Raw genomic sequence first — 25321 nt, forward strand, 5'->3', positions numbered from 1 at the left:
AAACATTGTTGTAGGGCAACGGATCACGTGGTATAAGGACAGCACCGCACGACTGATGAAGCGTGGACAGAAGACTCAGACGAGCACAGGTGAAGAGAGCTTTGTTAGCCTAGCTCAGTTACCATCTCTATCTGAAAACTTAAGCTTTTTACGTATGATGTCACAGAAAGACTCTGGCAAGGCGATGTGAAATGAAACGAGATTGTAAGGCTGGTAGTAGGGAAGGCGAATGACAGAATTCAGTTCATTGGTAGATCTTCATGGAAATGTATCTGACCTATACAGAAGACTGCGTACGGAACGCTTGTACGACCTGTTCTTGAATACTGCTAGAATGTTTAGGATTCCTGCTAGGTAGGATCGAAGCTGCTCAGAGGTGTGCTGCCAGATATTTTAACGGGTATTACAGTCTGCAGTGTGCTCCCTGCCGCCGTTGGATAAGCAGCTGCAGCAGCAAGTCGTATACTCCTAGCTCACTCATTTGTTACATAGTTTAATTCTTAATTTCTTTGCGTGTTTTTGGTACTTGCATTGTTAAATTCATAAATTTCGGGCGTATTATAGTATTTGAGAGTTGTAGCATCGCGTTTTAGTACCTGAATAGTGTAAATTCGCGTAGTCTCCTTCCGCCGCCGAGCAGTGTGTCAGCAGTGCGCAAGTAGCACCATTACTGCATTTACTAGGCAATCATGTATTTTAATAACCGTTTAAATTTTGTCGATTTGTTTGCGCTCTCTGTATATTAGTTCAGACGTTCTTTGCACAGCAGTTTTTAGCATGGATAGGGACTGCAACCGCTGTGTTCGGATGCAGGCTGAGTTGGCATACCTTCGCTCCCAGCTTCAGGCAGTGTTGGCTTCGGTCACACAGCCTGAGGCTGTTGCCAATGGGCATCACTGTGGGGGTCCAGATGGGGGTTTGTCGGGGACGGCCAGCTCGTCACACGCATCCCCCGATCGGACTACGACTGTGGTTGCCCGGGATACTGCCCGCATTTAGGCTGATCCCTCACCTGTGGTAGAGTGGGAGGTCGTCTCAAGGTGTGGCAGGGGGCGAAAGACATTCCGGAGGGCTGAACGAAAGGCCTCTCCAGTTTGTCTGACTAACCGGTTTCAGGCTCTGTCTCAGGCTGATACTGATCTTCGGCCTGACATGGCTGCTTGTCCTGTTCCAGAGGTTGCCCCTCAGTCAGCAAGAACCGGGCGGTCGCGGAGGGTGGGCTTATTGGTAGTTGGGAGCTCCAACGTCAGGCGCATAATGGGGCCCCTTAGGGATATGGCAGCAAGAGAGGGGAAGAAAACCAATGTGCACTCTGTGTGCATACCGGAGGGAGTCATTCCAGATGTGGAAAGGGTCCTACCGGATGCCATGAAGGGTACAGGGTGCACCCATCTGCAGGTGGTCGCTCATGTCGGTACCAATGATGTGTGTCGCTATGGATCGGAGGAAATACTCTCTGCCTTCCGGCGGCTATCTGATTTCGTGAAGACTGCCAGTCTCGCTAGCGGGATGAAAGCAAAGCTCACCATCTGCAGCATCGTCGACAGGACTGACTGCGGACCTTTGGTACAGAGCCGAGTGGAGGGTCTGAATCAGAGGCTGAGACGGTTCTGCGACCATGTGGGCTGCAGATTCCTCGACTTGCGCCATAGGGTGGTGGGGTTTCGGGTTCCGCTGGATAGGTCAGGAGTCCACTACACGCAACAAGCGGCTACACGGGTAGCAGGGGTTGTGTGGCGTGGGCTGGGCGGTTTTTTAGGTTAGATGGCCTTGGGCAAGTACAGAAAGGGCAACAGCCTCAACGGGTGCGGGGCAACGTCAGGACATGCGGGGACCAAGCAGCAATCGGCATTGTAATTGTCAACTGTCGAATCTGCGTTGGTAAAGTACCGGAACTTCAAGCGCTGATAGAAAGCACCGAAGCTGAAATCGTTACAGGTACAGAAAGCTGGCTGAAGCCAGAGATAAATTCTGCCGAAATTTTTACAAAGGTACAGACGGTGTTTAGAAAGGATTGATTGCATGCAACCGGTGCTGGAGTGTTCGTCGCTGTTAGTAGTAGTTTGTCCTGTAGTGAAGTAGGAGTGGATAGTTCCTGTGAATTATTATGGGTGGAGGTTACACTCAACAACCGAGCTAGGTTAATAATTGGCTCCTTTTACCGACCTCCCGACTCAGCAGCATTAGTGGCAGAACAACTGAGAGAAAATTTGGAATATATTTCACATAAATTTTCTCAACATGTTATAGTCTTAGGTGCAGATTTCAATTTACCAGATATAGACTGGGACACTCAGATGTTTAGGACGGGTGGTAGGGACAGAGCATCGAGTGACATTATACTGAGTGCACTATCCGAAAATTACCTCGAGCAATTAAACAGAGAACCGACTCGTGGAGATAACATCTTGGACCTACTGATAACAAACAGACCCGAACTTTTCGACTCTGTATGTGCAGAACAGGGAATCAGTGATCATAAGGCCGTTGCAGCATCCCTGAATATGGAAGTTAATAGGAATATAAAAAAAGGGAGGAAGGTTTATCTGTTTAGCAAGAGTAATAGAAGGCAGATTTCAGACTACCTAACAGATCAAAACGAAAATTTCTGTTCCGACACTGACAATCTTGAGTGTTTATGGAAAAAGTTCAAGGCAATCGTAAAATGCGTTTTAGACAGGTACGTGCCGAGTAAAACTGTGAGGGACGGGAAAAACCCACCGTGGTATAACAACAAAGTTAGGAAACTACTGCGAAAGCAAAGAGAGCTTCACTCCAAGTTTAAACGCGGCCAAAACCTCTCAGACAAACAGAAGCTAAACGATGTCAAAGTTAGCGTAAGGAGGGCTATGCGTGAAGCGTTCAGTGAATTCGAAAGTAAAATTCTATGTACCGACTTGACAGAAAATCCTAGGAAGTTCTGGTCTTACGTTAAATCAGTAAGTGGCTCGAAACAGCATATCCAGACACTTCGGGATGATGATGGCATTGAAACAGAGGATGACACGCGTAAAGCTGAAATACTAAACACCTTTTTCCAAAGCTGTTTCACAGAGGAAGACCGCACTGCAGTTCCTTCTCTAAATCCTCGCACAAACGAAAAAATGGCTGACATCGAAATAAGTGTCCAAGGAATAGAAAAGCAACTGGAATCACTGAACAGAGGAAAGTCCACTGGACCTGACGGGATACCAATTCGATTCTACACAGAGTACGCGAAAGAACTTGCCCCCCTTCTAACAGCCGTGTACCGCAAGTCTCTAGAGGAACGGAGGGTTCCAAATGATTGGAAAAGAGCACAGGTAGTCCCAGTCTTCAAGAAGGGTCGTCAAGCAGATGCGCAAAACTATAGACCTATATCTCTGACGTCGATCTGTTGTAGAATTTTAGAACATGTTTTTTGCTCGCGTATTATGTCGTTTTTGGAAACCCAGAATCTACTATGTAGGAATCAACATGGATTCCGGAAACAGCGATCGTGTGAGACCCAACTCGCTTTATTTGTTCATGAGACCCAGAAAATATTAGATACAGGCTCCCAGGTGGATGCAATTTTTCTTGACTTCCGGAAGGCGTTCGATACAGTTCCGCACTGTCGCCTGATAAACGAAGTAAGAGCCTACGGAATATCAGACCAGCTGTGTGGCTGGATGGAAGAGTTTTTAGCAAACAGAACACAGCATGTTGTTATCAATGGAGAGACGTCTACAGACGTTAAAGTAACCTCTGGCGTGCCACAGGGGAGTGTTATGGGACCATTGCTTTTCACAATATATATAAATGACCTAGTAGATAGTGTCGGAAGTTCCATGCGGCTTTTCGCGGATGATGCTGTAGTATACAGAGAAGTTGCAGCATTAGAAAATTGTAGCGAAATGCAGGAAGATCTGCAGCGGATAGGCACTTGGTGCAGGGAGTGGCAACTGTCCCTTAACATAGACAAATGTAATGTATTGCGAATACACAGAAAGTAGGATCCTTTATTGTATGATTATATGATAGCGGAGATAACACTGGTAGCAGTTACTTCTGTAAAATATTGGGGAGTATGCGTGCGGAACGATTTGAAGTGGAATGATCATATAAAATTAATTGTTTGTAAGACGGGTACCAGGTTGAGATTCATTGGGAGAGTGCTTAGAAAATGTAGTCCATCAACAAAGGAGGTGGATTACAAAACACTCGTTCGACCTATACTTGAGTATTGCTCATCAGTGTGGGATCCGTACCAGATCGGGTTGACGGAGGAGATAGAGAAGATCCAAAGAAGAGCGGCGCGTTTCGTCACAGGGTTATTTGGTAACCGTGATAGCGTTACGGAGATGTTTAATAAACTCAAGTGGCAGACTCTGCAAGAGAGGCGCTCTGCATCGCGGTGTAGCTTGCTCGCCAGATTTCGAGAGGGTGCGTTTCTGGATGAGGTATCGAATATATTGCTTCCCCCTACTTATACCTCCCGAGGAGATCACGAATGTAAAATTATAGAGATTAGAGCGCGCACGGAGGCTTTCAGACAGTCGTTCTTCCCGCGAATCATACGCGACTGGAACTGGAAAGGGAGGTAATGACAGTGGCACGTAAAGTGCCCTCCGCCACACACCGTTGGGTGGCTTGCGGAGTATAAATGTAGATGTAGAAAAGCTTCGTGAGCTCAAATAGGAATCTCTGGAGGGAAGACATATTGTTTTCAAAAATACTTTCGTTATTTGCGTCTGACTGCAGAATGGTTCTTCTATTGCCAACGTGCATTTAGCGTAAGGACCACGAAGACAAGAAACAAGAAACTGATGCTCGTGCGGTTGCCTCTAGACGGACTTTTCTCCCTCGCTCCATTTGCTAGTGGAAACGGGAAGACAATGACTAGCAGTGGACTAGGTATCTTGCGCCATGTACCGTGTGGTGTGATACGGAATACGTATCCTGATGCAGTTATAGAACAGTTAGTTTAGGTTCTGTACAGAATAGACAAGGATATAAATATCTGAAGAAAACTAGAGGAGCAGACATTACGGTAGAATATGTGCTACGGAAGGACGGAATAGCTTCCTTGGTACCAAGGGGAATCGCACAAAGAAAATTGTGAGCAAAGAAAATGATTAGATTATATACGGTGAAATCGCTAAAACTTGCACGGTAAATATTGCTGAAATGGAAAGTGCTACTGATGTGCGGTTTTCACAGAATCGATTGGCACTCAGGATCTCGTATTGTTGGCCCATAATCAGATTATAATAATACTTAGGAAGTGTAACTTTTGTTCAAACATAGACTTTTTAAATGGAACAATGCCTATTTAAACTAACGAACTGAAAGTAGAGTAAGTTAGACTGTCAGTGGTGTCTGGTGCAGGATTCTAGCGCGAGTCGTTTACGAGACTTCGTATTTTGAAAAGTTTCCACATAGACACTTGTTTGTGCGATTCACCCTGCGTAGTTCCTAGGTACAATGTTGTTATGTTTGCTTACAGTGTACTTAGGTGTTCCTTGAGTGAACTGCAGCTTGCTAGTCAACGTGTGACTGTCCAAGCAGCAGGTTGTGAGTGAGAGATAGGATTTACCAATGCGGAAAATGACGACATGCTTGTGGCGTATGGAGAGTGTAGGATGAATGCAGTTCGTTGTTGTTGGGCAACATATCCCAACAGACGTCAACCATCTTGGAAATCATTTATCAACCTCTACAGTCAGTTACGTGAAAACAGTAGTGTAACATGTAGACCAACAGAAGGAAACAAGTAACGGCAGCAGGGGGGGAAGTTAATGTTCTTGCTGCTGTTGCAGTTGATCCGCACGGTAGCTCCCGCGCAATAGCACGAGGAAGTGGCATGAGTCAAAAATGGTTCAAATGGCTCTGAGCACTATGGGACTTAACACCTGAGGTCATCAGTCCCCTAGAACTTAGCGCTACTTAAACCTAACTAACCTAAGGACATCACACACATCCATGCCCGAGGCAGGATTGGAACCTGCGACCGTAGCAGTCGCGCGGTTCCGGACTGAAGCGCCTAGAACCGCTCGGCCACCACCATGGCCAGGTAAAAAGCCGAAATATGCACTATTGATTTGTCGACAATCCTCATTATCATTGTCGGGTGGAGCGTCACGGTCCACGGAGTGTAAACATGTGGTGTGGGACAGTGAATCATCAGCTTATAGGCTCGTTTTTCATAGACAGAAGGCTGAACGCGCACAACTATCGCAGCTACCTAACAGATCGTGTTCCAAGGATGCTAGAAGACGTTGCGCTGCAGGCTAGAAAGAACCTGTGGTACCAATATGCACAAAGCACTACAGCATGTCTCCAAGAATTATTTCCAAATCGTTAGATTGGACACTATGGACATGTACCCTGGCCGGCCCATTCCCCGTATTCGACACCTGTAGATGCTTTTCTGTGGGGAAAGCTGAAAGATGTTGTCTGCTAGGAAACGCCAACTACACGCGATAATACGCAACAACGTATTACTGCAGCCTGCTCGGACATCTCCGCTCAAGTGCGACCAAGTGTGTAACAGTCGTTCCGTACCAGACTGGAAGCGTGTGCTACTGCTGCCGGTGATCGTTTTGAACACAACCTGGGATGGTCAGTTGCCTCGTCACTGGTCAGAACCACATAACCAGTGTAGTACTTTCGTTCTTCTATACCACGGGTATAGTACAAGTGTCAGTGTGGAAACTTTTCAAAATACGATTTCTCGTAAACGATTCGCATTACAATCCTGCAACGAACACCACTGATATTCTAATTTTCTCTACTTTTAGCATTGTTCCATTTAAAACAATGAATGGCTCCACAAAAATCCGCTTTTTAAATATTACTACATTTGTTGACTGGCTGACAATACGAGCCCCTGGCTACCAACCCATCCTGTGAAAACTGCATATGAATAACACTTCCGATGTCCGCAATATTTGTGGTAAAAGTTTCAGGCGATTCATCCTGAATGTAACGAACTGTTGAGAATGTTGGGCGTATGTCCTACTCTGAGATGAAGATACTCACACGAGATGAAATAGTGGATCATTGCAGCATACCGATCGGAAGGCTGATGACAAGAAACATATGAGAAACAAGGCACGCGACTGCATTTTATGTGATGTATGTACATGTATGTACATGTGACCCTATGTATGTATGTAGGTTCCACATCTCCTCCTAAACAACAGAACAATTCAAAAGAAACTTGGTACACACGTCGCTTACTTTCTGGAAATAATCACTGTGGGAGTACGAACGAGCTAAAGGGATGGGGGTAGGGGTGAAAAAGAAGTTAGACTATAACGGGCGAAATTCCAAGCCATATTAACCTAGTATTTGGTAAAGAAAGCAGTCAGTGATTTGCAAATAACTTAATACATGAACTCAAATAATTAGGAAAGCTTTTGTCGCTGGCCTTCTCCGCAAGATGTTGACAGGAGAACAGTTTATAGCTTACTACATTTTCGCTGCTCACGTAGTAAAACTGTCGCATCTGGCAGTTATTATTTCTTTACAACTAATAATATTGGCAACACATTTTGCATACAGTACTCACACATAGCAGTGAATATATCTACAGAATTATGATTCCACGAAATATCATTGCATTGCAGGAAATATCACGTGATAACGTTTGAGCTGCGTGAAAATGAAACTACAGGGCGAAATTCGCTAGAGATATAGGTGAAGTACATGTACAAATGTGTGAGAAATATGTTAAGCATGTGTAAAATGCACTACTGGCCATTAAAATTGCTACACCAAGAATAAATGCAGATGATAAACGGGTATTCATTGGACAAATATATTATACTAGAACTGACATGTGATTACATTTTCACGCAATTTGGGTGCATAGATCCTGAGAAATCAGTACCCAGAACAACCACCTCTGGCCGTAATAACGGCTTTGATACGCCTGGGCAAACGGAGCTGGGATGGCTTGATACCCCTCGGCACTGAGTCAAACAGAGCTTGGATGGCGTGTACAGGTACAGCTGCCCATGCAGCTTCAACACGATACCACAGTTCATCAAGAGTAGTGACAAGCGTATTGTGACGAGCTAGTTGCTCGGCCACCATTGACCAGACGTTTTCAATTGGTGAGAGATCTGGAGAATGTGCTGGCCAGGGCAGCGGTCGAACATTTTCCTTATCCAGAAAGGCCCGTACAGGTGCTGAAAGATGCGGTCGTGCATTATCCTGCTGAAATGTAGGGTTTCGTAGGATTCAAATGAAGGGTAGAGCCACGGGTCGTAACACATCTGAAATGTAACGTCCACTCTTCAAAGTGCCGTCAATGTGAACAAGAAGTGACCGAAACGTGTCACCAATGGCACCCCATACCATCATGCCGGGTGATACGCCAGTATGGCGATGACGAATACACGCTTCCAATGTGCGTTCACCGTGATTTCGCCAAACACAGATGCGACTATCATGATGCTGTAAACAGAACCCGGATTCATCCGAAAAAATGACGTTTTGCCATTCGTGCACCCAGGTTCGTCGTTGAGTACACCATCGCAGGCGCTCCTGTCTGTGATGCTGCGTCAAGGGTAACCGTAGCTATGATCTCCGAGCTGATAATCCATGCTGCTGCAAACGTCATCAGACTGTTCGTGCAGACGGTTGTTGTCTTGCAAACGTCCCCATCTGTTGACTCAGGGATCGAGACGCAGCTGCACGGTCCCTTACAGCCATGCGGATAAGATGCCTGTCATCTCGATTGCTAGTGATACGAGGCCGTTGGGATCCAGCACGGCGTTACCCTCCTGAACCCACCGATTCCATATTCCGCTAACAGTCATTGGATCTCGTCCAACGCGAGCAGCAATGTCGCCATACGATAAACCGCAACCGCGATAGGCTACAATCCGACCTTTATCAAAGTCGTAAACGTGATGGTACGCATTTCTCCTCCTTACACGAGGCATCACAACAACGTTTTCACAGGCAACGCCGGCCAACTGCTCTTTGTGTATGAGAAATCGGTTGGAAACTTACCTCCCCTGTAAGCACGTTGTAGGTGTCGCCACAGGCGCCAATCTTGTGTGAATGCTCCGAAAAGCTAATCATTTGCATCTTCTTCCCGTCGGTTAAATTTCGCGTCTGTGGCACGTGATCTTCGTGGTGTAGCAATTTTAATGGCCAGTAGTGTATGTGTGTTATATATGGGACATGTGCATATGAGGAAAAATCAGCTGATAAAAGACGCCTAAGAAGACCATCGATCGATTTCAACCGAGCTATCTGCAACGATATACTGCTAGGGTAGATATCAGCAACCTCTTATTGAATTGGGAAGGGGGGTGGGGTGGATGTAAATGAGATCGATGGGAGGAAGATATAGAGAGGAGAACATGTACGGAGAGAGGAGATGGCCACAAAAAGGAAAAGAGCCGATGGACGGAGCGGAGGGATGAGGACATGCCCCGAGAGAGGGGAAGGATGAAACAGATAGAGAAACGTGCAGGAGAGGTCCGAGGAAGTGGTGGACAGGTGGGGGATGAGGAGATGGATTAGATTAGATTAGATTAGTTTTTCGTTCAATAGACCCTCGTGGATGTAAACATGTCAATATTTTCTTTTTAAGCTGAAATAGCAATACGAATAGTATGAATATATACATCATTTGTTTCTATTAAAAAATTGGTCAATGGAGTATAAGGAGTTGGTCACTAGTAAGTCTTTCAGGCTCCTTTTAAACTGATCTTTATTTGTAATTACATTTCTTATGTTTGCTGGCAAATTATTGAAGATGAGTGTTCCTGAGTAGTGGACCCCTTTTTGAACTAAAGTGAGTGCTTTAAAGTCCTTGTGCAGATCATTTTTGTCCCTGGTATTGTATGTATGAACTGAGCTGTTTGTTGGAAAAAGAGATATTATTTAGGACAAATTTCATTAAGGAGTAAATATACTGAGAGGAAGTAGATAGTATACCCAGATCTTTAGAGGACGTACGTGAGTTTACTCCACAAATAATACGTATTACGCGCTTTTGGACGCTGAAAACTTTTGTTTGACTTGAAGAGTTACCCCAAAATATTATACCATATGACATTATGGAATGAAAGTAGGCAAAGTATGCAAGCTTTTTCATTTTTACGTCGCCTATGTCAGCTAACACTCGAATTGCAAATACAGATTTGTTAAGGCGTCTCTGCAATTCTGTGGTGTGCTCCTCTCAACTGAATTTATTATCAGGCTGTAATCCCAGTGGTTGGGAAAGGAGTGAAACAGGGTTGTAGCCTCTCCCCGATGTTATTCAATCTGTATATTGTGAAAGCAGTAAAGGAAACAAAAGAAAAATTCGGAGTAGGTATTAAAATTTATGGAGAAGAAGTAAAAACTTTGAGGTTCGCTGATGACATTGTAATTCTGTCAGAGACAGCAAAAGACTTGGAAGAACAGTTGAACGGAATGGACAGTGTCTTGAAAGGAGGATATAAGATGAACATCAACAAAAGCAAAACGAGGATATTGGAATGTAGTCAAATTAAATCGGGTGATGCTGAGGGGATTAGATTAGGAAATGAGACACTTAAAGTAGTAAAGGAGTTTTGCTATTTAGCAAGCAAAATAACTTATGATGGTCGAAGTAGAGAGGATATAAAATGTAGACTGGCAATGGCAAGGAAATCGTTTCTGAAGAAGAGAAATTTGTTAACATCGAGTATAGATTTAAGTGTCAGGAAGTCGTTTCTGAAAGTATTTGTATGGAGTGTAGCCATGTATGGATGTGAAACATGGACGGTAACCAGTTTGGACAAGAAGAGAATAGAAGCTTTCGAAATGTGGTGCTACAGAAGAATGCTAAAGATAAGGTGGGTAGATCATGTAACTAATGAGGAAGTATTGAATAGGATTGGGGAGAAGAGAAGTTTGTGGCACAACTTGACTAGAAGAAGGGATCGGTTGGTAGGACATGTTTTGAGGCATCAAGGGATCACAAATTTAGCATTGGAGGGCAGTGTGGAGGGTAAAAATCGTAGAGGGAGACCAAGAGATCAATACACTAAGCAGATTCAGAAGGATGTAGGTAGCAGTAAGTACTGGGAGATGAAGAAGCTTGCACAGGATAGAGTAGCATGGAGAGTTGCATCAAACCAGTCTCAGGACTGAAGACCACAACAACAACAACAACATCCCAGGAATTTTAGACTGTCAACCTCTTTTATCTGCTCTTCTTCATACTTTATGGATATGCTGGGTGGAAACCTCTTACAGGTTCTGAATTGCATATAGTGAGTCTTCTCGAAGTTTAATGTCACTGAGTTGGCTTTAAACCATTTATTAATGTCCGTGAAAATATCACTAGCAGATCTTTCTAGAACTACACTCGACATACTATTTATTGCAATACTTGTGTCAACTGCAAACAAAACGAACTCTGCTTCTGACAGTGTAACTGATGTTGTTGCTGTTGTGGTCTTCAGTCCTGAGACTGGTTTGATGCAGCTCTCCATGCTATTCTATCCTGTGCAACCTTCTTCATCTCCCAGTACTTACTGCAACCTACATCCTTCTGAATCTGCTTAGTGTATTCATCTCTTGGCCTCCCTCTACGATTTTTACCCTCCACGCTTCCCTCCAATGCTAAATTTGTGATCCCTTGATGCCTCAGAACATGCCCTACCAACCGATCTCTTCTTCTAGTCAAGTTGTGCCACAAAGTCCTCTTCTTCCCAATCCTATTCAATACCTCCTCATTAGTTACGTGATCTACCCATCTAATCTGCAGCATTCTTCTGTAGCACCACATTTCGACAGCTTCTGTTCTCTTCTTGTCCAAACTATTTATCGTCCATGTTTCACTTCCATACATGGCTATACTCCATACAAATACTTTCAGAAACGACTTCCTGACACTTAAATCTATACTCGATGTTAACAAATTTCTCTTGTTCAGAAACGCTTTCCTTGCCACTGCCAGTCTACATTTTATATCCTCTCTATTTCGACCGTCATCAGTTATTTTGCTCCTCAAATAGCTAAACTCCTTTACTACTTTAAGTGTCTCATTTCCTAATCTAATTCGCTGAGCATCACACGACTTAATTCGACTACATTCCATTATCTTCGTTTTGCTTCTGATGATGTTCGTCTTATACCCTCCTTTCAAGACATTGTCCATTCCGTTCAGCTGCTCTTCCAAGTCCTTTGCTGTATCTAACAGAATTACAATGTCATCGGCGAACCTCAAAGTTTTTATTTCTTCTCCATGGATTTTAATACCTACTCCGAATTTTTCTTTTGTTTCCCTTACTGCTTGCTCAATATACGGATTGAATAACATCGGGGAGAGGCTACAACCCTGTCTCACTCCCTTCCCCACCACTGCTTCCCTTTCATGCCCCTCGACTCTTATAACTGCCATCTGGTTTCTGTGCAAATTGTAAATAGCCTTTCGCTCCCTGTATTTTATCCCTGCCACCTGACTAATGAGAGAGCATTAATGTAATGGCCGTAAGATGGATCCTTGTGGGACACCAGATGTAATTTCTACCCACTCTGATGATGACTGATGACTTAATTCACTAGTTGATGACTTAATTCACTAGACTGTAAAGAGAGAGGAGGGAGGAGCAGGTGAATGGAGGGAGTGGGGAAAGAGAAGATGGACTACTAGAAGCGGAATAAACACGTACCTCTGTAACGCCAGGTACTCAGCTAGTTCTTTATGAAATTGTGTCCCGTACGCATACTTTCCATCCCAGAGCGATTACCTACGTCGGCTGTGACTCTGGGCGTTAGCAGTGTACAGAGGCAGGCCTGCTACTACTGACCAGACTGTGGGGAGTCCCCGGCGTCCTCCTTGGCTGCGAGCGCCATCAGCAGCTGCATGAGGTCGTTGCGCCGCACGTTGTGGCGGCGGCGGTGCGCCACGATCTCTGCCGTCAGCCAGCGGAAGACGTCGGCGTCGCCGGAGCGCAGGAAGCTGACGCCCATCGCCCTGGCCGCGTCGGGCACCGCCAGAACCAGCGTCCTGCGACAGGCGTCAGACGCTTTAAAGCTGGACCTGCCCTCAGCTGAAGGCGCCCAAATACTTGTTATCTGCAATGAAGAGCCAAAGAAACTGGTAAACTCGCCTAATATCGTGTACGGCCGCAGAGAACGCGCAGAAGCGCCGCAACACGACGTGAAATGAACTCGACTAATGTCTGAAGCAGTACTGGAGCTAACTCACACCATGAATCCTGCAGTACCAGGAGGTGGAGATCGCTTATGAACAGCACCTTGCAAGCCATCCCAGGTATGTTCAATAATGTTCAACTCGTGGCTAGCGGAAGCAATTCAGGACGTGTGAGGTGTCGCATTGTCCTACTGGAATTTCCCCAGTCCATCGGAATGCACAATGAATGCAGACGACCAGACAGGATGCTTACGTAAGTGTCACCTGTCAGAGTCGTATTTAGACGTAGCAGGGGCTCTTATCACTCCACGTGCACACACCTCACACCATTACGAAGCTTCCACCAGCTGGAAACATGCAGCGTCCATGGATTCATGAGGTTCTGTTCATACCCGTAAACGCCCAAGCGCTCGATACAATTTGAAACGAGACTCGTCCGAACAGGCAACATGTTTCCAGTCTTCAAAAATCCAATGTCGGTTTCGACGGGCCCAGGCGAGGCGCAAAGCTTTGTGTTATGCAGTCATCAATGGTACACCAGGAGTGGTCCGTCGGCTCCGAAAGCCCATATCGATGATATTTCGTTGAATGGCTTGCACGCTGACACTTTTTGATGGCCCGTCATTGAAATCTGAGGAAATTTGCGGAAGGTTGCACTTCTGTCACGTTGAACGATTCTCTTCAGTCATCTTTGGTCCAGTTCTTGTAGAATCTTCTCCGGTCACAGCGATGTCGGAGATTTGATGTTTTAACAGATTTCTCATATTCACGCTACACTCGTGAAATGGTCGTACGGCAAAATCCCCACTTCATCGCTACCTCGCAGATACTGTGTCCCATCGCTCGTGCGCCGACTATAACACCACGTTCAAATTCACTTAAATCTTGACAACCTGCTATTGTAGAAGCAGTAAACGATCTCACAACTGCGTCACGCACCTGTTGCGTTATATAGGCGTTGCTGAACGCACCGCCGTATTCTGCCTGTTTACGTTATATCCTTGAATATGCATACCTATACCAGCTTCTCTGGCGCTTCAGTGTATACGTTCGCGGATGCCCCATCGACAGGTGAGACAAGATTGACGCATAGGCGGCTCCTGGTCGTGAGGACGAGGGTAGCAATTGGGCTACCAGTGAGGAGTCGTAATCAGTCTGTCGGAATTCCAAGTGCTGTGTGGTAGCCGCAACGCCGACCATACACTCAGGGTTAGGTGAAAGGCATTACGGTTTGTGTTGTAGTGAGGCAAATGTGAGCGAATTTTCTGACCGAGAGCCTTGGTTTGCGAAGCATTAGAATTTGGTGTCGGGTTTGGAGACGAAGCTCTGGGTCCGACATAGAGCAGCAAACACTGGGGTACGTCGGTCGAATCACTACTGTGGAACAGTGTTCACTGCATTGCAGACTCCAGACGGTGCGTGGTAGGCTCTGGGCTGCTCCGGCTTGATAGGGATATTCGAGGTGAATCGCTCGCTACGTTAGGCGTTCGCCCCTGCAGACAGCACGAGTGATAGTGCGACATACGTATGGCGCGTTAGCGTCCAGTTTGCCGTTCACGATCTCTGTCAGTCCAGTGAATTACATCGCGTGATCCGCATTCCAAGCGTGATCCGTGGTGTAGGACTCAACCATTCTCGACTCTGACAATTGCACTGCAGCAACTTACATATTTTTTTCTAATTATATGTTATTATTTTGGCTCTCGTATTTCACTCTTGGGTCTTTATGATAGTAAAAGGCTGTAATCACACTCAACATCTTCAGTATCGTAGAAATTAGAAACATGTTTATGTGAGAGAGAGTTGAAGTAGTGAAGAATCTATTTCATTAGAGCACTATGGCCAAAAATATTAGTTAAACTCAAGTCACCGTTGCACGTAGTTTTACATTGGTATTGCTGGAGGCTGACTCTATCACGTGGAGTAGCACCTGACAGATTGGAATAGTGCGTGTTACCCCACTTTCCCATACTCAGCGTTCATCCCCTGTAAATGACAGCTCGAGAATCAATAAAATGCTCAAAGGAAGACACCATTGCTTTTCTCGTGTAATACTCTACATGTTCTACATGTCAGATGACTCTCATCTTATCTAATAATAAAAATTTGCCCCAAGATGGCGGCTTTCAAAATGGCCAATATGTTGGTAACATGTCCTCAAGGCTTCTCCTCCCCTCCCCAAATCTCACACTATTTCACTTTAAATTTCTGCTTATCCAAATTTTCCTTTGGTTTGGAAAGGTGGTTCTACCCTTTGGACCACCCTGTAGATTTTAAAGGCACCCACTATTTTCTTGGCTACCTCTGGGCTCCTTCTTCTGGTCGGCTCCATTCTTCTAGGAAAGATCTTCCCTGGTATTATTATCAGTGCCTTCATCTGGACAGAAGCACACTTCCACGTTCTTGTAGTACAACGTAACCCCAAACGACTCGGCATAGCACAACTCGAGGTCAGAAATTGTGGCATCACATGCCTGCAGTACTCGTAACGAGTACGTCCATGAACCAGTATAAAAACCAGATCGAATGCAATCAGTCCTCTGCCGCGGTCACTGAATGGGTGTTAACAACAAACCCTTACAGAACTGTTGCTTGTACTCAAAAATCGTGTTTAAAATACTGCTGTGAATATAAAACCATTAACATAAATTTCATACTACATTATTTATATACTTCTGCTGTACCGTTACGAGCCGCAAACGACGATCCAGCAACATACATGTGTGAGTCTTGTTACGGCTGGATTAGCTGATGTTTGTCTACACAATGAGTCCAGTAATAGTCATTCGCCAATACCAAGGACATCTGTATAACGGATCATACAATCAAAGTCATCCAAAGATCGGACGTGCTGAAAACTAATGTCTCCGTATTATTTTACGTGGATGCCCTTATACCTTTTTAAATAAAACCAACATTATTAACATTCTCCATCTTTATTCTTCATGACTACATATTATTTATTTCTCAACATAGACACCCTGGTGACGACACATTTCTTCCAACGAGAAACCAGTTTGTTGGTGCCGCAACTGTAGAATGTTCGACTTTGTTGATGGAGCCAAGGCTTCATCACTGTCAAACTGAAATCCTCAAAGGTGTTCTTTAAGTTTTGGAAAAGTATGAAGAGCGGTTAGGGCCAAGTCGGAATCGTATGAAGGATCATCGATGATAGTGAATACAAGGTGGCGGATTGTTGAAGACGTCGCAGCACACATTTGAAGTCTGGAATTGTCATACTGAAGCAGGGGATGTTCCATGTGTGGACGAACTCGTCGAATTCTAAACTCGATTAAGGCACGCTGCTTCTTACGCGCCTGCAGAGTGACGTTACACACAGTCATGTTGTTGTTGTGGTCTTCAGTCCAGAGACTGGTTTGATGCAGCTCTCCATGCTACTCTATCCTGAGCAAGCTTCTTCATCTCCCAGTACTTACTGCAACCTACATCCTTCTGAATCTGCTTAGTGTATTCATCTCTTGGTCTCCCTCTACGATTTTTACCCTCCACGCTGCCCTCCAATACTAAATTGGTGATCCCTTGATGCCTCAGAACATGTCCTACCAACCGATCCCTTCTTCTGGTCGAGTTGTGCCACAAACTTCTCTTCTCCCAAATCCTAATTCAATACTTCCTCATTAGTTATGTGATCAACCCATCTAATCTTCAGCATTCTTCCGTAAAACCACATTTCGAAAGCTTCTATTCTCTTCTTGTCCAAACTATTTATCGTCCATGTTTCACTTCCATACATGGCTACACTCCATACAAATACTTTCAGAAATGACTTCCTGACACTTAAATCTATACTCGATGTTAACAAATTTCTCTTCTTCAGAAACGATTTCCTTGCCATTGCCAGTCTACATTTTATATCCTCTCTACTTCGACCATCATCAGTTATTTTGCTCCCCAAATAGCAAAACTCCTATACTACTTTAAGTGTCTCATTTCCTAATCTAATTCCCTCAGCATCACCCGACTTAATTCGACTACATTCCATTATCCTCGTTTTGCTTTTGTTGATGTTCATCTTATATCCTCCTTTCAAGACGCTATCCATTCCGTTCAACTGCTCTTCCAAGTCCTTTGCTGTCTCTGACAGAATTACAATGTCATCGACGAAACTCAAAGTTTTTATTTCTTCTCCATGGATTTTAATACCTACTCCGAATTTTTCTTTTGTTTCCTTCACTGCTTGCTCGATATACAGATTGAATAACATCGGGGAGAGGCTACAACCCTGTCTTACTCCCTTCCCAACCACTGCTTCCCTTTCATGTCCCTCGACTCTTATAACTGCCATCTGGTTTCTGTACAAATTGTAAATAGCCTTTCGCTCCCTGTATTTTACCCCTGCCACCTTCAGAATTTGAAACAGTATATTCCAGTCAACATTGTCAAAAGCTTTCTCTAAATCTACAAATGCTAGAAATGTAGGTTTGCCTTTCCTCAATCTTTCTTCTAAGATAAGTCGTAAGGTCAGTATTGCCTCACGTATTCCAGTATTTCTATGGAATCCAAACTGATCTTCCCCGAGGTCGGCTTCTACTAGTTTTTCCATTGGTCTGTAAAGAATTCGTGTTAGTATTTTGCAGCTGTGGCTTATTAAACTGACTGTACGGTAATTCTCACATCTGTCAACACCTGCTTTCTTTGGGATTGGAATTATTATATTCTTCTTGAAGTCTGAGGGTATTTCGCATGTCTCATACATCTTGCTCACCAGATGGTAGAGTTTTGGTAGGACTGGCTCTCCCAAGGCCGTCAGTAGTTCCAATGGAATGTTGTCAACTCCGGGGGCCTTGTTTCGACTCAGGTCTTTCAGTGCTCTGTCAAACTCTTCACGCAGTATCGTATCTCCCATTTCATCTTCCTCTACATCCTCTTCCATTTCCATAATATTGTCCTCAAGTACATCGCCCTTTTATAGACCCTCTATAAACTTCTTCCACCTTTCTGCTTTCCCTTCTTTGCTTAGAACTGGGTTTCCATCTGAGCTCTTGATGTTCATACAAATGGTTCTCTTGTCTCCAAAGGTCTCTTTAATTTTCCTGTAGGCAGTATCTATCTTACCCGTAGTGAGATAAGCCTCTACATCCTTACATTTGTCCTCTAGCCATTCCTGCTTAGCCATTTTGCACTTCCTGTCAATCTCATTTTTGAGACGTTTGTATTCCTTTTTGCCTGCTTCATTTACTGCATTTTTATATTTTCTCCTTTCATCAATTAAATTCAATATTTCTTCTGTTACCCAAGGATTTCTACCAGCCCTCGTCTTTTTACCTACTTGATCCTCTGCTGCCTTCACTACTTCATCCCTCAAAGCTACCCATTATGCTTATACTGTATTTCTTTCCCCCATTCCTGTCAATTGTTCCCTTATGCTCTCCCTTGAATCTCTTTACAACCTCTGGTTCTTTCAGTTTATCCAGGTCCCATCTCAAGTTCCCACCTTTTTGCAGTTTCTTCAGTTTTAATCTACAGGTCATAAGCAATAGATTGTGGTCAGAGTCCACATCTGCCCCTGGAAATATCTTACAATTTAAAACCTGGTTACACCCTTCAATTCGGAGCCTTCTAGCGGCACATGTCTGGAAATACGTAGCCATGAAGAATAAGGATGTAGACAGTTAAATCATCATCACTATCAGCAGCCAGTTCTATCACTCAATGATGTGGCCTCTTTGATTCGGCAAAGCTTTCCAGTAAGACCTTCCATCTCTTCCGATCCTGAGCTTTCCGATCCCAATTGAACACCACTGTCTTCCTTATATCTCTGTCCCATCTGTCTGGTGGTCTTCCTCTAGGTCTTTTTTGTTAAATTTGGCTGCAGTCTAGGGCAGTTTAATAACATTTGTTTAATCAAATAGATTAAGAGTTATCACATTAAAATTCGGGGGCATTACTTTTCAGCACGCCCCCCACATGTTACATCTCTGTGCGAAGATGTCACGATACGGATGGATATTGGTAAATGTAGGTATTATCACATGCGTCTCTATATAGGTTGTATAACAAACCAGTGTCACCTACCGGTGATTATTAGTTTAAAAGATAAAAAACTGAAGGAGGGAACTCGGAAAATATCGTTCTGAAACACAACTAGTCATTTATTCATGCGATGTAATGAGTGCTGTCGGCATGCGATCTCAGATTGATATTTTCAGATTTCCAAGCGGCTTTTCACGCCGTTTCTCACAAGCGACTGCTAGTCGTACTACGGACCTGCGAAGTATAGCCTAGTTGTGCTACTGGATTCGTGGTTTCTGCCAGAAAGGTCACAGTTTGTAAGCTGTTCCTAATCCACGTAAACGATTTAGGAGAAAATCTGAGAGCTCTCTTGGATTGTTTCGAGATGATGCTGTCATTTACCGTCTGTCTAAGTCATCAGAACATCAAAACCAGCTGCAAAATGATTTAGCAGGATATCAGTATCGTGTGAAAAGAAGAAACTAATCCTAAATAACAAAAAGTGTGAGGTTACCCACATGAGTACTAAAATAAATTCGCTAAATTTCGGTTACAAGACAATATTACACAACTCTCAACCGAGCGATTTTAACTAAATAATTAGAGATTATGATTACGAATAACTGAATTGGAACGTTCACACAGATGATGTCTTGGGGAAAGGTAACTCAAGACTGCGATTGACTGACAGAACACTTAGAAGATGCAACAGATCTACTAAAGAGACTGGAGCATTGCAGCAAGGTGTGGAATTCACATCAGATAGGATTGACGGAGAACATCGAAATAGTCCAAACAAGGAGAGCACTTTTTTTACTGTCGCGAAATAGGGGAGAGAGTGTCACGTACATGATACGCAAACTTGGGTGGCAGCCGTTAAAACACGCATTTTTCGTTGCGGCGGGGCCATTTCACGAAATTTCAATCAACATTTAGTTGGTGTCCACCTGCACAGGGAGAAATGATCATCTTTACAAAATGACAGAAATCAGAGCCCGCATGGAAAGATTTAAGTGCTCGTTTCTCTCACGCGCTGTTCGAGAGTGGAACGAAACTGAAAGAACTTAATGATGATTGGTTCAAAATGGCTCTGAGCACTATGGGACTCAACATCTTAGGCCATAAGTCCCCTAGAACTTAGAACTACTTAAACCTAACTAACCTAAGGACATCACACACACCCATGCCCGAGGCAGGATTCAAACCTGCGACCGTAGCAGCCCCGCGGTTCCGGACTGCAGCGCCAGAACCGCACGGCCACCGCGGCCGGCTAATGATGATTGAATGAATCATGTACCAGGCACTATATTGTGAACTGGAGATTACCTGTGCAGATATAGAAGTAGAAACGTGTACTACGTTTGAATATACATGTCTGTTTTGTAACGTACGATAGAACGTACAGCTGCAGCATAAATGATAATAAGGACATATCACACAGTACAGGTTACATGAGACGACAAACCCGTAAGTTATTTCTTAACATAATGATAGTTACCAAATTAAATTCAGTAGACTGTATTTACGTACATGACATTAAAAACAGAAATGTCTAGTGTTGTGTTGTATGTTACAACTATGAATGTAGCAGTTTTTTTTTATAGTTAATAATGGCGTTCTTTAAATATTTAGAACATGTAGAACACTGCTTACAGACGCGGTCGTTCAGTTTTTCTTGGCAAAACTGATTACAGTGCGCTTCAGGTTGTTTTGTGGTGGTGGTGTTGTTCTTGTTTCCACTTTCTGCATAAAATGGAAACAATAAGTTGACAGAATACCCGAAAGCACATATCAACTGCTGACAAACATCTTCCTTTAATCCAGCCTGATGGGAATCACAGAATCACAAAAAGGTCAAAAAATAGTTCTGTACGTGCTGTCATTCATAAGCGCACAGATCTGTCCCAATAAGCCGTAGTCAACCATTCGACTTCCCTAAAACTGAGATTACGTGCGTCTTTCATTGCACGTTACACGTTGGTACTTAATCTACACAATTGCTGCAAACGATTAGTACTGTAGCTAAACATTGCAGAAATTTTCCCTTCACTATTTATCATTAGCTTAAATTAAATTAATATATATTTATCGCTATCTGGCGTTCATTCTACCGAACAGAAATTATGCGCAACTCATCCTGAAACAACTCGTGTCGGCTTTGGCCTTTTGCAGCGTTATTTGAATGCACAGAAGCTAGTGCACTGCCGGCACCTTCTTTTTTGGCGCAGTGGAACTTCCTGATAAGCCTGGATCTCGCCGTGTGATCTCCTGTACGTTGCCAGAAGCTCTCCTGTTAATCCTGAGGGACTAGGGCTCCTGAGAGCAGAGACGTGGCGGAGAGAGGAACTGATCGTCTCCTCTCGGTAGTCAGGTGTGCGACTCTCAGTGAAGAGCAAGAAACGGTAGTGGCCACTCTCCGAAGCCAAACCCACACTTTTTTGAAGTAATTGTATTGATTCGATTCTGCCTTCTATCTTTACCTACCCTGCGTTAACCTTTTATTATCTACAAAAGTACTATACTCACTAGCAATGTATTCAAAACGGTCTTGACTGTAATAAAATATTAATTTGTAAAAGTAAACGGTCCCGGTCAGAATGTGACTGTCTTCTGAGCTTAGTACCATGATGGTAGGCGACGGAGGTGAAAGAAGCAGTCGCCGACTGGAACACCACGTTCAAACTAACTTACACCTTGATAACTTGCCATTGTAGGAGCAGAAACCGACCTAACAACTGCACCAGACACTTGTTGTCTTATATAGGCGTTGCCGTATTCTGCCTTTCACAAATCTCTGTAATTAAATACGCATCCACAAACCAGTTTCTTTGGCGCTTCAGTGTAGGACGGCCGGCGACAGCCGCTCAGTGCATTCGCACTTGGAGACTTTTTGTTGTAAAATCGTGACAAAAGATAAAAACACCTACAGCCGTCCTTAAGATTTTATGTTATTTAGTCGCTACCAGTTTCGACGCTTCATTGCTTCATCTTCAGGCTGTTTTGATGCCGTACAGGTTGATAAGATCCCCATGCATAACCCATCGTTTGCCAGCAGTACTGGATTCGCTGGTAATGTGTCAGCACTCAGCACTCTGTTTTTTGTGGAATTATTTGTAATGAATCTTCGTTAAGTAGACCTTCTGTTTGTTGTGCTAACTAGTTCACTAATCATTTCTGCTCCTCTCCAATTTGCCTACAAAGACTGTTGCCACACCACTCTGTAGGGTAGCTCTCCTTACCATTATGTACGCAACACAAACACATTACACTATGTTACGTGGCGGTGGCGCATCATTTGAAAGTTACTTTGTCCTTAAGTTTTGTACAGCAGTATTTGTCAATTCTGCGAGAGTCTCGAAATCTCTAATGTTTCTGAAATATTAAGCGTTGGTATAAACAACAGCTCCTTCCGTATCTGACTTCAGTTCTGTGCTGGCCGTATATTGGGATCAGTAATAAATCTGCTTTCATTGCTAAGAGTTATGCTTAACTGACGACGCTGCGTTCAGATTAGTACTTGATTGTGGTTTCAAAATGACAATATTATCGTAATAAAATAGTAAAGCAGGGATGATTTTCGTGAGGTGCTACGTAATACGCAGAAGGCTGTAGTGTTGAGTGCACAGTACCGTACTTTCTGAGCCTTCTGAGGAGCGAGCCGCTGGCCATTCGCCTCGTCTTCCTCACGACGAAGCAGTCGTAGTTCAGCATGGACTCGAACTCCACGCCGAAAGCGCACGTCCCCACAGTGTCGATGACGAAACGGTGCATCTGGTCGTAGACGTCCAGCTCCAGGAGCCGCTCTGCTGGAGCCTCCAGCACCTTCAAAAGACGTTGTGCCATCTCGTCCAGCAGGAAGAACACGTGCCTGCAAAATCATCGCCTTTGCAGTTCCTCTGCTGTATACCTCACTGAAAGATCAGTGCTAAACATTATTGACACAAGTTTGAAGTCACAATGGTCAATATTAATGATTCTGTGAGGATCATTTAAGTATTCTCTTTGCAATGTTACTAGAGCTCATTCCGAGGGATTCCCCAATTCCCCATCACCGCCATTGGGCATCAAACCTATATCTCAACATACTGTGTATTGTAAGAGGTGTGTGGCTGCGCGGTGCGGTGTTACAGCGAATAAAGTTCAAATTTTGAGAAAACTGCAGGTTAAACCTTTTTTTTTTTTTTTTTTTTTTTTTTTTTTTTTTTTTTTTTTTTTTTGCAGCCATTTTTAACAGACTATGCTGCCATCTTTAGCTCTTAAAATCTCTTGTCGCAAAAGACGTTCATTTTACGCTGACCTCACGCACAGGATGTAATGTGGACAACATGCTATTTTTATCCACCTGACAACATGTGCTTGAGGTCAGCGTAAAATGAACATGTTTTACAACAAAAGACCTGAACATACAGTACAGTCTGTTGAAACTTGCTGTCTTAAAAAAAAAAAATCACGAAAAAATATGCGACCTTGGCCGTCGGTGAGAGGTTGATAACAATTACATGAAAGTATTTACGTGCGTGAAATTTCACTCTATTACGGCTAGCTTCCATACACAAGTTACTTCCAAGCCTTGATCTAGACTGTACAAAGACTGACCCATCATTCATAACCGTTTTCAGTTTATGGTCATTATTAGTTGTCCTTCTACGAAAGCTTAAAACCCAATGGTTTCTTTTATAATGGCTCTCTGAAATGTTGCTACAATCACTCTCAGGGAACAAAATGTTGACGTTCGAGAGTAAGCAACACGCCACGCGGAATTTAGTTATTTAAAATGTCACCAAAACATCCGAATTATAGACTGTGCAATAAATCGAACTCTCTTCCAAACTTTACGGCACTTCCCAAACATTTCGGCACAGGAAGTATCACGATATTAACAATTGTCATGGGAGCACCTATCGACAGGTCTGCTCACTGTGAGATCGAAGCCCCGACTCCAGTCATCTCTCTTCGCCAAATAAGTCTCTGCTTCCCAAAATACGGGCGAGTATGCTAATTTTTGATTGGCAGAGAGAAACATCACAGCTAGTGGGAAAGCAGGATCAAAGCGTCTCAAATCCGCGCATACATACAGAACCAATCAAAATTTGTCACTGAATGAGAACAGTAAATTAACATAAATAAATTTCGAGAAACCACAAATATAAATTTTTAAATTTCTGTTGACAAAGCTACTTTACCGAAATCATAATCTCATTTCGCCAGTACCATAAACTGACGGAATAGTTTATAACAAATTCCGCGGTACGATTGACTAGCACACACGTCTTTCTCGAGAATTCCTCACGAGACCAGTTACTTCAAAGTACAGAATAAAAACTTTATACAAAACGTTATTTCACATTCACACTTTCATTCACTCTGACAACTGAGCGCAATTATGGTGGTAATTAATACACAATTAGATAAACAAACAGAGCTGCAAATAAAAATGACAGTATTCTGACTGCAGTTCAGTGTCCGTCAGCTAGTGACATCTACGAGATCGCATAGAAAGTACATATACCACGGCATCTGATGCCACTTGTCCTGCTCGTGACTCGTACTGCACGCCTGTTCACCACTGTTATGCCGGTCTCAATGCGCGCCATGTAAGGTGCTACGTCTCAGTCGGTGTCCCACAGATCGTTGACATTTGAAAAATGTCTTGATTACTGCCTCAAGCTGCTGATTTTTTTTTTTAATTTTAAAACCAGTTTCGTTCGACAAACCATCATCAGGGCTTCAAAGCATTTACAGCATCATATCAGACGAATAAAAATCATTGACAAGTTTGTTTGCGTGGCCATCCTCCGCAGAAATCGCAGAAATACTTGTTCTGTAAATAAAACCGCAATTTCTTGCTGCAACTTAAATTATTCTTTCCAGATGCGTTTCGCCTTTTTCTTGCTCTAAGGCATCTTCAGTTGGATCTATAACGAAAGAGGTTTGCTACTTTTAGATAATCTAAAAATACCGAAACTGTATCGTTACAGATCCCACTGAAGATGCCTTAGGATAAGAAAAAGGCGGAACGCGTCTGGGAAGAATAAATTAAGCTGCAGCAAGAAAAGGTGGTTTTATTTACAGAGCAAGTACAAATCATTGACGCCAAGTAATGGAACCACTACATCGTCACAGTTTCCAAATCGTTGAAAACAGTTAAAAATTTAGGACTTTATTGTTTGATGTCACTTTACATTCGCCTAATATGTCGCTATAAATTCATTCAAGAAAATGGTGATTGTTTGT

At 43.6% G+C, this 25321-nt stretch overlaps 1 protein-coding gene across 1 annotated transcript in view; it reads right to left on the reverse strand.

Annotated features, from left to right (window-relative positions):
- Window positions 1–25321, reverse strand: part of LOC124709093 — a 213592-nt gene that overhangs the window by 159848 nt on the left and 28423 nt on the right. The window contains exons 2-3 of the mRNA XM_047240741.1: window positions 22722–22955; window positions 12768–12967 (exon numbers count right to left, since the gene is read on the reverse strand). Of these exons, the coding sequence (XP_047096697.1) occupies window positions 12768–12967; window positions 22722–22955 (434 nt within the window). The remainder of the gene's footprint in view (window positions 1–12767; window positions 12968–22721; window positions 22956–25321) is intronic.

This window comes from Schistocerca piceifrons, chromosome 7, assembly GCF_021461385.2.
Source record: "Schistocerca piceifrons isolate TAMUIC-IGC-003096 chromosome 7, iqSchPice1.1, whole genome shotgun sequence".
NCBI classification, from domain to species: Eukaryota; Metazoa; Arthropoda; class Insecta; order Orthoptera; family Acrididae; genus Schistocerca; species Schistocerca piceifrons.